Consider the following 16,159-nt stretch of genomic DNA (forward strand, 5'->3'; position numbering starts at 1 on the left):
TACCCAACACTGTGGTCAAACAGTTCGAGGGACTCCTCAGGAGGACATGGTGGGGCTAGGGAAGGAGTCACTGATGCCATTGAGCCGAGGGAAGAGGCCGCGTTGGCAGCTGCTTTGCCAGACAAAGTACCCTGAGCATGGGTGAGAGACGATGAGGAGGATGAGGACGGCTTGGTCATCCACTTGACCAAGTCTTCCGCATGTTGCGGCTCAACACGGCCAGCTGCCAAAAAAAAGGCCAAGCGTGTCCCACGGCCACGTGCTGATGAGGATGCACCGTCTCCACGACCAGCACTGTTGCCTCTAGACACAGAACCTGCTTACCCTCTTTTATTATCTTGTGACTGTCTGCCTCTCCTTGTTGGCCTTCCAGACATACTAATGGCCTGTAGCTGCACCAAGCTGGGATATATATATATATATACATATATATATATTTACTGATACTGCAGCTAGCAAAATCAACTGCCTGTCTGTAGTATGAGAACACTACCAACCTGAACACTGTGCAGAGCTCGCACTACACTAACTTGTAGTTTTAGCTGAACACTGTGAGGTGGATGCACTACACTAACTTGTAGCTTTAGCTGAACACTGTGAGGAGGATGCACTACACTAACTTGTAGTTTTAGCTGAACACTGTGAGGAGGACGCACTACACTAACTTGTAGTTTTAGCTGAACACTGTGAGGAGGACGCACTACACTAACTTGTAGCTTTAGCTGAACACTGTACAGAGGTCGCACTACAATAACTTGTAGTTTTAGCTGAACATTGTTTCATTTGATTTAAGTTAGATAGATTAGGCAGGACAGTCAGTGAGTTAGCTGCACTTACAGTGTATTGTGTATATATATGCATCCCAGGTGTTGTGTATATATATATATATATATATATATATATATATATATATATATATATATATACACAACACCTGGGATGCATATATATATACACAATACACTGTAAGTGCGGCTAACTCACTGACTGTCCTGCCTACTCTATCTAACTTAAATCAAATGACACTGTCTCTCTCTCTATCTCTTTCAACGCCGGAACACACACTACACAGGGCCGCCGTGCAGGCGGCCTTATATAGTGTGGGGCGTGTACTAAATCCCCTGAGCCATAATTGGCCAAAGCCTCCTTGGCTTTGGCCAAATACGGCTCTCTGTTCAGACGGCGCTGTGATTGGCCAAGCACGCGGGTCATAGTTCATGCTTGGTCAATCATCAGCCAGCAATGCACTGCGATGCCGCAGTGAATTATGGGCCGTGATGCGCCACGCTAATTTGGCGGGAATGGCCCATATCGTTCACAGTTCGGCGAACGATCAAACAGGCGATGTTCGAGTCGAACATGGGTTCGACTCGAACATGAAGCCCATCCCTACCCGGAGACAACTCGGCGGAGGTGGTCCTCCGAGTAGCATACTGGAAGAGGGTATTTATGGGACAGACACCATGTTCTGGGGATCTTCTAGCCTCGCGGCCTAGAGTTATGTGTCAGTGAGTTCTACCTCGTAGCCCTCCGGCTTGGAGGGTTGCGTTGCGGCAGCCGTGCAGTTGGGCCCAGAAGTCTGTCTGGGGCCTGCTAAAGCTGGGATGGTCCTGTGCTATCTGTCCTGCGGGAAGAAGCCGGACAATCGGGAAGATCCAGGGGAGGACCCATCTTGGAAGAGACCATGCACAGCTGGTCTTAAGAAGGGCCTGGTGACTCGGTTGGAGGACATATCCTAAACTACACTACCGCACAAATACTGCCGGGCCGGCTTAAAGGTTCTGGTACTGTGTTTGCTGTTCACTAAAAACTACTAAATCCTGTGGCAGAGGATTGTACAGTTTTGTTTCACTTAAGTCTGTGGCAGGGACTTTTCTTTTTGTTGGTGCTGCATACCAGCTGCTAGGTTAGTGAGAGAAACCTATCCGGGTGGGCAAAGATTTAATCCTAAGCAGAGGATACATCCATCCTAAAGATTTAAATTCCTTGATGCTACCCCAAGAAAAAGGTATTTGAACTTCCTTGCAACTCTTCTTCTACCTCTTTCCTGCTACTTCTTCCAGTTATCTCCCATTAAAGCATTGGAAAAAATATTCAAGTGACTGTTTCCTACATTGTCTGACAGTAAGCTCAACGGGACCCTAGACCCGGTACCGGTGAAATTACAGGGGAAAAAGGTGGCGGTAACAGCCCGCTAAAAATCAGCAGCTCCACCGTAAGTTAGTGCTACATATATATATATATATATATATATATATATATATATATATATATATATATATATATATATATATATATACAGTGAGGACGGAAAGTATTCAGACCCCCTTACATTTTTCACTCTTTGTTATATTGCAGCCATTTGCTAAAATCATTCAAGTTCATTTTTTTCCTCATTAATGTATACACAGCACCCCATATTGACAGAAAAACACAGAATTGTTCACATTTTTGCAGATTTATTAAAAAAAAAAAACTGAAATATCACATGGTCCTAAGTATTCAGACACTCATATATTTAACTCAGGTGCTGTCCATTTCTTCTGATCATCCTTGAGATGGTTCTACACCTTCATTTGATTCCAGCTTTGTTTGAATATACTGATTAGACTTGATTAGGAAAGCCACACTTAAGATAAGCTCCAGAGATTCACATATAAAAATGTCAGCAAACAAAAAGAAGGAGACACACCAAGTAATTGTGAAATGAGGAACTCATGAGCTGGCTGATCAGATCTTTATATATATATATATATCTTCTTTGGTCGACCATGGCGAGGCCTGTTCTGAGTGGAAACTGTCCTGTTAAACCGTTGTGTGGTCTTGGCCACCGTTCTGCAGCTCAGTTTCAGGGTCTTGGTAATCTTCTTATAGCCTAGCCCATCTTTATGTAGAGCAACAATTCTTTTTTTTTCAGATCCTCAGAGAGTTCTTTACCATGAGTTGCCATGTTGAACTTCCAGTGACCAGTATGAGAGAGTGAGAACGATAACACCAAATTTAGCACACCTGCTCCCCATTCACACCTGAGACCTTGTAACACTAAAGAGTCACATGACACCAGGGAGGGAAAATGACTAATTGGGCCCAATTTAAACATTTTCACTTAGGGGTGTACTCACTTTTGTTGCCAGCAGTTTAGACATAAATGGCTGTGTGTTAATTTATTTTGACGGAATAGCAAATTTACACTGTTCTACAAGCTGTACACTCACTACTTTACATTGTAGCAAAGTGTCATTTCTTCAGTGTTAAATTAACAGATATTATAAAATATTTACAAAAATGTGAGGGGTGTACTCACTTTTGTGGGATACTGTATGACTGGTCATATTATATACTGTACCTTGTAATGGCATCAAAAAGTAACAAAGACAACCCCCAAACCAGAACCAAAACATGTGTTATAAATGGGATACCTTGATAGAGGTTCTATGCTTTCCCAACTTTTTCAAAATAAAAACAAAATAAAAAGAATGTCTCAAATTGGACTTTAACCACTTGCTTATTGAGCACTTAAACCCCCTCCCTGCCCTGACTAATTTTCAGCTTTCAGCGCTGTCACTCTTTGAATGACAATTGCGCGGTCATACAACACTGTACCCACATTAATTTTTTATCATTTCTTTTCACACAAATAGAGCTTTCTTTATGTGGTATTTAATCACAGCTTTTTTTTTTTTTTGCTAAAACAACGAAAAAAGACCAAAAAAAAAAAACTGTTTCATAAAATTTTGAAAACAGGTAATTTTTCTCCTTCACTGATATGCGCTGATGAGGCTGCACTGATGGGCACTGATGAGTGCCCCTTTCCTCTGCCATTGTTGGTGTAATTGGGCCCCATCATTGGTGTCAGTGGAACCCATTGAGATAAATCATGCCCTATTGTTGGTGTCATTGTGAGGGATTGTGCCCCATTGTTGACATCATTGGCAGGAATCGTGCCCCATCGTTGGTGTCATTGTGAGGGATTGTGCCCCATTGTTGATGTCATTGGCAGGAATCGTGCCCCACCACTGATGTCATTGGGCCAAATTGTTGGTGTCATTGAGAGAAACTGTGCCCCATTGTTGGTGTCATTGTGAGGAACTGTGCCCCATCGTTGGTGTCAGCAGGAGGAATTATGTCCCATTGTTGGTGTCATTGGGAGGAATTGTGCCCCATTGTTGGCGTCATTGAGAGGAATTGTGCCCATCCACTGCTGTCCTTGGGCCCCATTGTTGGTGTCAATAAGAGAAATTGGGCCCCATTGTTGGTGTCAATAAGAGAAACTGTGCCCTATTGTTGGTGTCATTGTGAGGAATTATCCCATATTGTTGGTGTAATTGTAAGGAATTGTCCCCCATCCTTGGTGTCACTGAGAGGAATTGTGCCCATCATTGGTGTCATTGAGAGGAATTGTGCCCGTCATTGGTGTCATTGAGAGGAACTGTGCCCCATCACTGGTGTCATTGGCCTCATTGTTGGTGTCATTGAGAGAAACTGGTGTCCCATTGTTGGTGTAATTGTGAGGAATTGTGCCCCACCGTTGGTATCAGTGGGAGGAATTATGCCCCATTGTTGGTGTCAGTGGATGAAATAGTGTCCCAAGGGCCAGATAAAAGCAAGCAAAGGGCCGCATCAGGAATAGAAAATTAGGACTGGGATGAAAATCAGCTTTTAAGCTGTATCCGCTGTGTAACTTAAAATGCAACATTTCTGTGTTGACTTTGAGATGCCTCACATTTTCCCTATATGTCCTCTTGAAATTAATCCCATAATCTACTTATAAGCTCAAAATACCTCTTTAAATGTGAGTTTTCTCATTTCTCAAGATATATCCATAGGTGGTAGGGCATTGTTTTTGGTAGAGATGTTCCACCAATGTGTTGCTTCCAGGTACCATGGATTTACCTTCTTTATTCATGAAATTCCAAAGATGTAAGGCATAGGAGTAATTAAAAGTTGGCAAATTCTGCCATACTTCAAAGTACCTTCTCCATGATGGATACAAGATGGGGTAGAAACGTTGAGGATGAAAATAACTGATGTTTGTACACATGACATCATCCGTAGAGTTAAATACCGGCATGCCACACAATTTCTTAACAACACGAGTGAAAACCCCCGGCCCTTGGTGTCCCCATATCTCTCCCCTGTAGTTCTCAACAAAGTTCTCCATAAACTGCCATGCCAACTGGTAATGTGGGGAGAGGCCAAAAACACTACTGCTAGTAGTTGTGAAAGTTTCGGCTGCTACAAAATGGTCCTGGGGTATTGGATAAAGTGAGATGACATCAGCATCCATGTAAATTCCACCGTATTTCCACATTAGAGCAAACCTACAGGCATCGGAGCTAACATGGGTCCAGTAGACTTCTCTTTTAGGGTTCACCTGGCAATCCAGAAAAAATGCATTTTTTGAGATTATAGCAAACATATTTCTTCACATATAAAATGCCATGTTGAACTTTTTTTATGGGTAGCTGTAGCATTGCCAAAAACCTATTTTAGGCATTATGTGTAGGCTTGTATACTAGATACTTTCTTGTATAAACAGAGCTATTGACTCCAGAAAAAGGCAGAGGCATAATAATCCTTCCTAGTTCATAGCATAAATAAGACCTTATGTTGAATAAACCATTAGGCATCATTTCACAAAAAAAAGGATTTGTGGAACTGGAAAGAGTGCCAAGAATTGATAAGGGGCATGGAGAATGAAGGGAAAAACAACTAAATTTAATGTATTCTCCCTTGAGAAGATGTTATTAAAGAAGTTGTAAAGGCAGAAGGTTTTTTATCTTAATGCATTCTATGTAATAAGATAAAAAAAACTTCTGTGTGTAGCAGCCCCCCAGCACCCCCAATTACTTACCTGAGCTCCTTCTCTCTCCAGCGATGTCCATGATCCCCTCAGCCAGCCATCCAGTACATGCCTCCTGATTGGCTGAGACAGAGCAGCAGCGCCATTGGCTCCTGCGGCTGTCAATCAAAGTCAGTCAGCCAATCAGGGGAGAGAGGGGACGGATGCCAGGTTGGGCTCCATGTCTGAATAGATACACAGAGCTCTGACTTGGCTTGGGTGTCCCCTGTAGCAAGCTGCTGGCTGAGGGGCACTCAAAGGAGGGAGGTGCTAGGAGCAGGAAAGAGGGACCTGAGAAGAGGAGGATCCGGGCTGCTCTGTGCAAAACCAACTGCACAGAGGAGGTAAGTATAACAAATTTGTTATTAAAAAAAAAAAGAAAAACAAAAAAGAACCTTTACAATCACTTTAAGGGGGATATGATCAGCATGTATGAAAACATAAATGGTCCATATAGTGAACTTTGTTGTTAACTTTAAAGTCATGAGCAATGACAAGGGGCACTCTTTGCACCAGAAAGAAAAGAGGTTTGACTGCCACATACAAAAAGGCTTCTTTACAGTAATTATTGTGAAAATGCATACTAGATTTCCACAGAAACTGTTTAAAGTGCAAAATATATAGTATATATAGTTATTAATATTGATAAGAAATAACATTGTAGATTCTTAAACCAGTGAGCATCTGACTGTCTAAAGCAGGGGTCTCCAAACTTTCTAAACAAAGGGCCACTGGTAGGTGGCACTGGTGGGTACTGATAGGAGGCACTGGGGGGCACAGATGAGGCAGCCGCGGCTCTCTGTGTGAGAGACCGATGTCAGCGTGGGGGGAAAACAGATACCAATTACCGATCGTCTGTTTGCATCACATGATCAGCTGTCATTGGCTAACAGCTGATCAAGTGGTAAGGGGCGGGGATCAGCCCTGGGAGGACGTCTATAGATGCCCTCCTGGCAATTAAGGCCTGCGCAGTAGCCATCTTTCAGCAATACTGCGGGTGGGAAGAAGTTAATCTTAAATTTACACCTTACACCCATGTTCAGTAGTTTTTTCACATGACCTTATGTGAAACCTCATTTTAATGTTACATTCTGAGAGGGAAGTGCTGCAGTGGGCTCAGAGACATTGCAGTCATTGAATGAGAGAATAATTAACTTTTTTTTTTCACAGGGTTTCATAGATTAATGGTCATCTAAAACTGGGGTCTCCAAACTTTCTAAACAAAGGGCCACTGGTGGGCAAAGGTAGGTGGCACTTTGGGCACTGGTAGGTGGCACTGGTGGGTACTGATAGGTGGCACTGGGGGGCACAGATGAGGCAGCCAGTTTACTGTCCTTCAGACTTTATGAGGGCCAGACAGTGGTCAGTGGGAGTCAAAAAGGTCCTGACATCAGAGGGAAAAAACTATGCCCCATTGCTTTTTTCAGTGGGAGTAATTGTGCCCCATTGTTGGTGTATTTGGGCCCCATCATTGGTGTCATTGGGCCCTATTGTTTGTGTCATTGAGCGGAATTGGGCCCCATCGTTGGTGTCCATGGGCCCCATCATTAGTGTCATTAGGACCCATTGTTGGTGTGATGGAGACAAATCATGCCCTATCATTGGTGTCATTGTGAGGAATTGCGCCCCATTGTTGATATCATTGGCAAGAATTGTGCCCCATCACTGATGTCATTGTGCCAAAGGGACCTATTGTTGGTGTGATGGAAACAAATCATGCCCTATCATTGGTGTCATTGTGAGGAATTGCGCCCCATTGTTGATATCATTGGCAAGAATTGTGCCCCATCACTGATGTCATTGGGCCAAATTGTTGGTGTCATTGAGAGAAACTGTGCCCCATTTTTGGTGTCATTGTGAGGAACTGTGCCTCATCGTTGGTGTCAGTGGGAGGAATTATGTCCCATCGTTGGTGTCATTGGGAGGAATTGTGCCCATCCACTTATGTCATTAGGCCCCATTGTTGGTGTCATTAAGAGAAACTGTGCCCCATTGTTGGTGTCAGTTTGAGGAATTATCCCCCATCGTTGGTGTCATTGTGAGGAATTGTCCCCCATCACTGGTGTCATTGAGAGGAATTGTGCCCCATCGTTGGTTTCATTGTGAGGAATTGTCCCCCATTGTTGGTATCTTTGAGAGCTATTGTGCCCCATTGTTGGTGTCATTGAGAGGAATTGTGCCCCATCATTGGTGTTATTGGGAGGAACTGTGCCTCATCACTAGTGTCATTGGCCTCATTGTTGGTGTCATTGAGAGAAACTGGTGTCTCATTGTTGGTGTCATTGTGAGGAATTGTGCCCCACAGTTGGTGTCATTGAGAGGATTTGTGTCCCATCGTTGGTGTCAGTGGGAGGAATTATGTTCCATCTTTGGTGTCAGTGGATGAAATAGTGCCCCAAGGGCCAGATAAAAGCAAGCCAAGGGCTGCATCTGGCCCCCGGGCCTCAGTTTGGAGACCACTGGTCTAAGGGAATCAAGGATTTTTTCCCCCCTGTAGGGATAAACTGGACCATGCATTTTACAGGGTTTTTTACGCCCTCCTCTGGGTCATCTGAGGACGCAGGTTTTTAATTTTTTTATTATGTTTAGATGATAGTAGTACTTGTTTGATCAGTAATTACGACCTGGAATGCCTTATAGAGGAAACATGCTAGTTAGGGCCATCTTAAAGCATGGGCTCCATGCCATCTTAAAGCGGAGTTCCACCCAAATTTTGAACAATATCTGTATGTATTCTCTTCCTTGCCTAGATGCTGACATGCCGTTTAAAAAAATTTAAATCGCCGTAATTACCTTTTATTTTTCTATTCTTCTTTGCACTTCCTGGTTCTCCTCCCATGGGATTAGGCGTGTTTCTAGCCTCTCCCAGACTCCTGGGAGCTAGTCTCAGGCTTCCCAGGATGCCACTGAGCATGTGCAGGAACGAGCGGTGAATGCTGGGAGCACAGCATTCACCACATCCAGGAAATAAATGCTTGTGGGCTTCAAATGCCCACAATGAAGATGGAAACCGCCTGCAGTGAATAATATAAGTTATTCTTTCTGATGAAATCTGACACAGGCGGACATATTACACACAATATGTGAGTATGTAATGCTGAGAAGAAAAGTTTGTGAATGAACTAAAAAAAAAAAAAACGATAGATAGGTGGACCCCCGCTTTAAGGCATTTAGCCCCATGATAATCTTGCATTACATCATACTTGCCAGCTGTCCTGGATTTGCCAGGACAGTCACACTTTTTACTAAGTTGTCCCGAGTTGGCAATGTCCTGGGCAACTTCTGTCAGACTTTACTTACCAGACCGGTGAGTCCGCTTGGGCAGAGGGTGGTCTCCCCTACGTATCCTACTCGCGGCCCCTGGTAGAATGGACAGGAGGCATGGGAGTATGGAATGGAAAGAGAGCCTGGTGAGGTATCCAGGTGCAGGAGGGAAGAAGATCTTCAAGCAGCAGATGGTATACTGGAACACAGGCAAACAGATGCTGAGCAGGAGCAGAGCGGGTTGGTCAAGGCACAGGCAGAGTTCGGCAACAGGCAGGCAACACGGTACAGTAGGAGCAGGAAGCCAAGGTCAGGTACAGGCAGCAATCAGCAGAATATCAGGAGCAACTCGGGTAGTCAGGAGATCTAGGAAACACAGGAACGCAGGAACAGGCAAGGGAACTATGGAACCAGGAGCTGCTGATCAGGCAGCACCGGGCAGAGTGCAGAGCAGACCTAAATAGGCCGGTTGGCCCCAAACGCCGCACACGCATGCACGCTTATGCGCACTGGTGCACGCATGAGCGTGCACACGCCCACACGTGCACCCGCACACCCCCAAATGCCAGTGCGCACGCCAGGGCCCACAGGAGCATGCACACCAGTGCCCACAGGAACATGCACAGCGGCATGCACAGGAACGCGCACCAGAGCGCCCAGCACCAACAAGGTAACCTCTCTGACAGCTTCTCACAATCTGGACTGTGAGGACAGCAGCAAGTCACTGGGCTAAATCTACAATTGGAATAACATCTCCCCCTGCTAGTTTCCTCCCACAGTTTCCGGTACTTTGCAGAGGTTAAGGAAGAACCCCTGAGGTGAGGCATTTTACCACTTCTTCTGCTTGCGTGAGTGGGATGTGAACTGCACCAATCACATGGGATGAAAAGGAGAGGAGGGCCAATGGGAATCGGAACAGAACACATTCCACCCCCACAACCAGCAGCAATAAAATGGTCCCCCTCGGGGGTTCTTCCTTAATCTCTGCAAAGCACTGGAAAATTGGGGGGGATAGAGGGGGGAGAAATTCCATTCTGATTGTAGATCTAGCCCAGTGACAGCCTTCCAGAACTGATAAGATCTGTGACAGCAGCTTTCCTGCACTTCTCTGCTTGAGGGGACCATATCTCTATTATACATTACTGCACCCTATTCTGTGTCCTTCTGCCCCCCTCTGTACTATGCCCCCTGCCCCCTGTACTGTTCCCTCCTGCTCCCCTCTGTACTGTGTCCTCCTTGTTTGCCTTTATGTTTCAAATTAAATGACTTTTTCTCTTTTCCCTTCGGGAAGCCAGGCGCCTTGGCTGCTGCCACCTCCGGATCGGGGGTTTTCCCTCTGGTGTGCCTTCCCGGCAAGGGGGGGGAGGAACTAGTAACCATCCAGCAGCTCCTCCTCTTTTTTCCCCATCAGGCACCCGGGCTGGCACCGGCTGCTGCATTGGGGATCTTTCCTCCTTGCCGGTGTTCTGCCGAGAAAGTTCCGCTCGGCGGATTAGTTCCCCCCTCTACTGCGCATGAGCAGTAGAAGCCGGCGGAAATAGCCGAAGCAGAACAGCTGAAAATCAGCTGTACACGGCGCCTGTAAGAGGGCCCCTCGCGGGCTTGCTTCGCTCGCCACGCTTCGGGCACGGCCTCGCTGCGCTCGGCACTTTTAGATTCCCCTTCTAGGTCCACTTGGATAGTGGGGAAGGAACCTGAACCCAGAGCGCAGGCGCCGTGTACAGCTGATTGAAGCGTTTGAGCTTCGGCTATCTCCGGCGGCCGACAGTAGTACGTACTGCGCAGGCGCTGCGCCTGCGCAGTACAGGGGGAAACCTATCCGCCGAAGGAACTTATTCGGCAAGACACCGGCTGCGTCCTGGAACACTCTCGGACGTTTTCACACACTGCGCATGCGTGGGGCCCAGCGCGTGTGACGTGACGCGAGAACATCATGCAGTTGCGACAAGAGTGACGTCATTTCAGGGCCGTAGGCTCTTCCCGAACACCGGGGAAGCCACACGAGGCTGTCTGAATGGCAGCCATGCCCCCTGCGGTGGTCTGATTGGCCGTTTGGACACACACCTGTGTTGGATTCATGATGGTGAGTACACGCCCTCAGTAAGCAGTACATTTATGGATGGCAATAACTAAGGACCCTCAGCTTTTTCCTCTTCGGTGGTTCAGAAGTACATGCAGCTCCCGCACTATAAGTATACACTTCAGCACTATGATCCTGCACCATTCCTGCCCAATACCTCTATGATCTAAAATCAATTATCTACTTTTTAATTACTTATAGTGATATCTTTCATATGCATTTATTTCAGACTAGTTGACTCTTATTGGGCACTGATCCATTGAGCCAGAGACAGCTTGCAGCCAATCCCGGGTTATGTTACAAGCTACAGTCTGATCATTAGGGCAGCATGGTGTAGTCTCATACGTGCCTTAAACAGCTTTTAAGGTAATTCTTGGGTTCTTTCATGCTTTGAACTTATTCTGGGCACCCCCTTTCACTCTATGGTTCACTTGTGCTAACTTTTCTCACTATGTTGTTATTTACTGCACTCGGCTCACGCACATCGCACTTGCCCTTTTTTAATTCATCGCACCGCGCATGCCCACCCTGGGGAAACCCTTCTCTTTTCTGTACTGTGTCCTCCTGACCCCTGTACTGTGCCCTCCTGCCTACCCCCCCATGCTATGCCCTCCTGCACCCCTGGTACTGTGCCTATCTGCCACCTGTACTGTGCACCTCTACAATGTGCACTCCTAATCCCTCATACTGTGCCCTCCTGTGCCCTCCTGACCTACCCTCATCCTTAAATAGGATTGGTCCCAGGACAGAACCCTAGGGGACCCCACTTTCCACACCGGTCCATTCCAAGTACTCCCCATTTATCACTACAATCTGAACTCTCCCCTGTAGCCAGTTTTCAATCCATGTACTCATCTTTTGGTCCATGCTGACAAACCTTAGTTTGTACAGTAAACGCTTATAGGGAACTGTATCAAATGCCTTTGCAAAATCCAGATACACCACATCTACGGGCCTTCCTTTATCTAGATGGCAACTCACCTCCTCATAGAAGGTTAATAGGTTGGTTTGGCAAGAACGACTCTTCATGAATCCATGCTGATTACTGCTAATGATACTATTTTCATTGCTAAAATCTTGTATATAGTCCCTTATCATCCCCTTCAATAACTTGCAAACTATTGACGTTAGGCTAACTGGTCTGTAATTCCCAGGGTTATACAGTGGATATAAAAAGTCTACACACCCCGGGTAAAATGTCAGGTTTCTGTGATGTAAAAAAATGAGACAAAAATAAATTATTTCAGAACTTTTTCCACCTTTAATGTGACCTATAAACTGTACAACTCAATTGAAAAACAAACTGAAATCTTTTAAGGGGAGGGAAGTAAAAATAAAAAAAATAAAATAATGTGTTTGCATAATTGTGCACACCCTCTCATAAGTGGGGATGTAGCTGTGTTCAGAATTAAGCGATCACATTCAAACTCATGTTAAGTAGGAGTCAGTACACACCTATCATCATTTAAAGTGCCTCTGATTAACCCCAAATAAAGTTCAGATGTTCTAGAAGGTCTTTCCTGACATTTTCTTAGTCGTATACTACAGCAAAAGCCATGGTCCACAGACAGCTTCCAACGCATCAGAGGGATCTCATTGTTAAAAGGTATCAGTCAGGAGAAGGGTACAAAAGAATTTCCAATGCATTAGATATAACATGGAACACAGTGACATTACCAAGAACTGGACATCCAAAATTAATGAAAAGACGAGAAGAAAACTGGTCAGGGAGGCTGCCAAGAGGCCTACAGCAACATTAAAGGAGCTGCAGGAATATCTGGCAAGTACTGGCTGGCTATGGGATAGAGTGGCAAGAAGGAAGCCTTTTCTTACGAAGAAAAACATCCAAACCTGGCAAAATTTTGCAAAAACACATCTGAAGTCTCCTAAAAGCATGTGGGAAAATGTGTTATGGTCTGATGAAACCAAGGTTGAAATTTTTGGCCATAATTACAAAAGATATTTTTGGAGCAAAAACACTGCACATCACCAAAAGAACACCATACCCACCATAAAGCATGGTGGTGGCAGCATCATGCTTTGGGGCTGTTTTTCTTCTGCTAGAACACGGGCCTTAGTCAAGGTAGAGGGAATTATGATCAGTTCCAAATACCAGTCAATATTAGTCCAAAACCTTCATGCTTTTAACATGAAGAGGGACTTCTTTCAGTATTACAATGACCCAAAGCAGAAATGCAAATCAACAAACAAATGAATGGCTTCACCAGAAGAAGATTAAAGTTTTGGAATGGTCCAGACCTGAATCTGATTGAAAATCTGTGGGGTGATCTGAAGAGGGCTGTGCACAGGAGATGCCCTCACAATCTGACAGATTTGGAGTGTTTTTGCAAAGAAGAGTGGGCAAATATTTCCAAGTCAAGATGTGCAATGCTGATAGACTCATGCCCAAAAAGACTGGGTGCTGAAATAAAATCAAAAGGTGCTTCAACAAAGTATTAGTTTAAGAGTGTGCACACTTATGCAACCATATTATTTTAGTTTTTCATTTTTACTTCCCTCCACTTAAAAGATTTCAGTTTGTTGTTCAACTGAGTTGTACAGTTTATAGGTCACATTAAAGGTGGAAAAAGTTCTGAAATGATTTATCTTTGTCTCTTTGTTTTACATCACAGAAACCTGGCTAACAGAGGATAGAATTAGCAATAGACTTGAAAACCTTAACATTAATAAGTCACCGGGACCAGATGACTTGCACCCAAGGGTCCTTAAGGAACTCAGTCAAGTAATTGCCAGACCATTGTTCTTAATTTTTACAGTCTACTGCCTGGTATGGTTCAGGAGGGGGGGGCTCTCTCGCCCCCCTTCTTTTCCTGCGGCCTGCGAGGTTGTGTGCTCGGATAAGGGTCTGTTATGGATTTTTGAGGGGGACCCCCACACCATTTCCCCTTAAAATCCATACCAGATCTGGAGGGTCTGGTATGGCTTTTGAGGGGGACCCCCATGCATTTTTTTTTAAATTCTGGTTCAGGGTTCCCCTGTGGGGAAATTCCAAGCCGTTTTTATCAATGAACTTTTATGTGTATTGCCGGACCGACAATTCATTATAGCCGGCACTAGCACTTTTAAATGACTTTTTTTCCTTTAGAAATGTCATTTCGCTGTCAGACTGTTCTAAACACTGGAAATATGCACCCCTTTACAGTCATACTATAGACACCCCACAGGTACGAAATTTAAAGGAATATTACACTTCTATTGTTTCACTTTTCACTTTCACCGTTTTTGAAACTTTTTTCTGCATCGATACATGTCCCCTGGGGCAGGACCCAGGTCCCCAAACACTTTTTATGACAAGACCATGCATATAAGCCTTTAGAATTTGCACTTTTCGCCTGTTCGCATGTTCTGGATGCAAACCGAATGGGGGGGGGGGGGGGTTTGGCTCATCCCTATCTTCTAGCAAGGAGAGCACTTCACGGAAGTTGGCTCTTTTGAAACTGAGTGTCTTTGTGTTTCCCTTATGTTTCCTATTTGTGAGATTAATACTGAAACTAATTGAACTGTGGTCGTTGTTTCCTAAATTGCCCCGTATTTCTACATCTGTGATCAGATCTTTATTACTAGTAATCAGTAGCTCTAGTAACGCATCATTCCTTGATGGTGCATTTACCATCTGACCCATGAAATTGCCCTGTAAGACATTTAGGAAATGGCGTGCCTTAGCCGAATGCGTGGTTCCTTCCGCCCAGTCTGTCTGGATAACTAAAATCCCCTATTATAATGACTATTCCCATGCTTGCCGCCATTCAAAACTGTGATAGGAGATCCGCCTCCCCCTCCTCCCTCTGGTTAGGGGGCCTATAGCATACTTCCAGTATTACTTTCCCCTTGGTTTCCTCCCTTTGTAGCTCTACCTATAAAGATTCCACCTCCTCCCTTGCTCCATTAGTGATGTCGTCCCTCACATTCACTTGTGCATCATTTCTGATATACAGGCATACCCCTCCCCCTTTTTTTTTACCCTCCCTATCTCTGCGATTTAGGGAATACCCTTGAATGGTTGCCAGCCAATCATGAGAGCTGTTGAACCAGGTCTCTGAAATTCCCACAAAATCTAAATCCTCCTTGTCCTAGAACTATAAAACAATTTAGACAGTTATTATTGACCTCTCTATAAAGGGAACCTGTACTGAGCCAAACAGCTAACTGAACATAGTCAAGTTAGCTAAACCTAACTGAAAATACATTTATTGTATGCTTTGGCTCTTTTTAAAGTCAGATGAAGCCTTAATCCTTTTGATCTATTTACCTTCCTTCAGTTATGATTTGTGACTGATTCTTGCTTGGAAATTGTCTCTGTGAAAATGGGCTTCTTTCTGTCACCCTACAATGGCCTGTGGTGACAGGTGTCGGCTGCTTATCACAGCAGCACACCTAGCCGATGAAGCCAGTCTCCTTCATTCTGACCAGGGCCAGAATGAGGGCCCAGGGTAAGTGGATGGGGGGGGGTTACACTTGCCACTCCCTCCCCCTTCCTCCGATCACCAGTGCGGTGTGCTGAGGGGGCAGAGCTCACTGTAGCTACTACTGGCTGGGATGTCTGCTCACACTACAGGGAGGAGGTAAACTCATTTTTTTACTGAGTAAAGTCTCCTTGGAAGAAAAGCTGCCAAAGTTTCTGTAGGATTTGTCTTGTAGGTATTGTGATCAGTGATAAGAAGACCAGAAGAAGAAGAGAGTGTGACAGATATCTCCCAAACTGGCACACAGACCTATCTATATAACATCCCCCAATCACTCTGTACAGATAAAGTGAAGGTAATTTATGACCATTCATGTAACTCTGTTTATGTGGTGAGTTTACACTTCTGATGGTGCAGACTCAGAGCTTGGATAACACAGGGTTACATGAATTGTCATAAATAAATTTCACATTATCTGGACATACACAGAGAGCTAGGGGTTGGATTATATAGATATTTACATCTTATAACAGGAGGATGTTTTCTTTA

General features: G+C 44.7%; 1 protein-coding gene across 4 annotated transcripts in view; it reads right to left on the reverse strand.

The window, feature by feature from the left end:
• The window catches only part of LOC141139089 (alpha-1,4-N-acetylglucosaminyltransferase-like), an 82,417-nt gene that overhangs the window by 15,459 nt on the left and 50,799 nt on the right, over positions 1 to 16,159 (reverse strand). For 3 of the 4 annotated variants that reach the window (XM_073624898.1, XM_073624896.1, XM_073624897.1), the window contains exon 3: positions 2,440 to 5,374. The exons of the other annotated variant lie outside the window; for it this stretch is intronic. In XM_073624898.1, coding sequence (XP_073480999.1) covers positions 4,787 to 5,374 — 588 coding nt within the window. In that variant the 3' untranslated portion in view covers positions 2,440 to 4,786. Of the gene's footprint in view, positions 1 to 2,439; positions 5,375 to 16,159 lie in introns of those variants that run through there. 4 annotated transcript variants of the gene reach the window in all.

This window comes from Aquarana catesbeiana, linkage group LG04 (genome assembly GCF_042186555.1).
Source record: "Aquarana catesbeiana isolate 2022-GZ linkage group LG04, ASM4218655v1, whole genome shotgun sequence".
In the NCBI taxonomy this organism is placed as follows: Eukaryota; Metazoa; Chordata; class Amphibia; order Anura; family Ranidae; genus Aquarana; species Aquarana catesbeiana.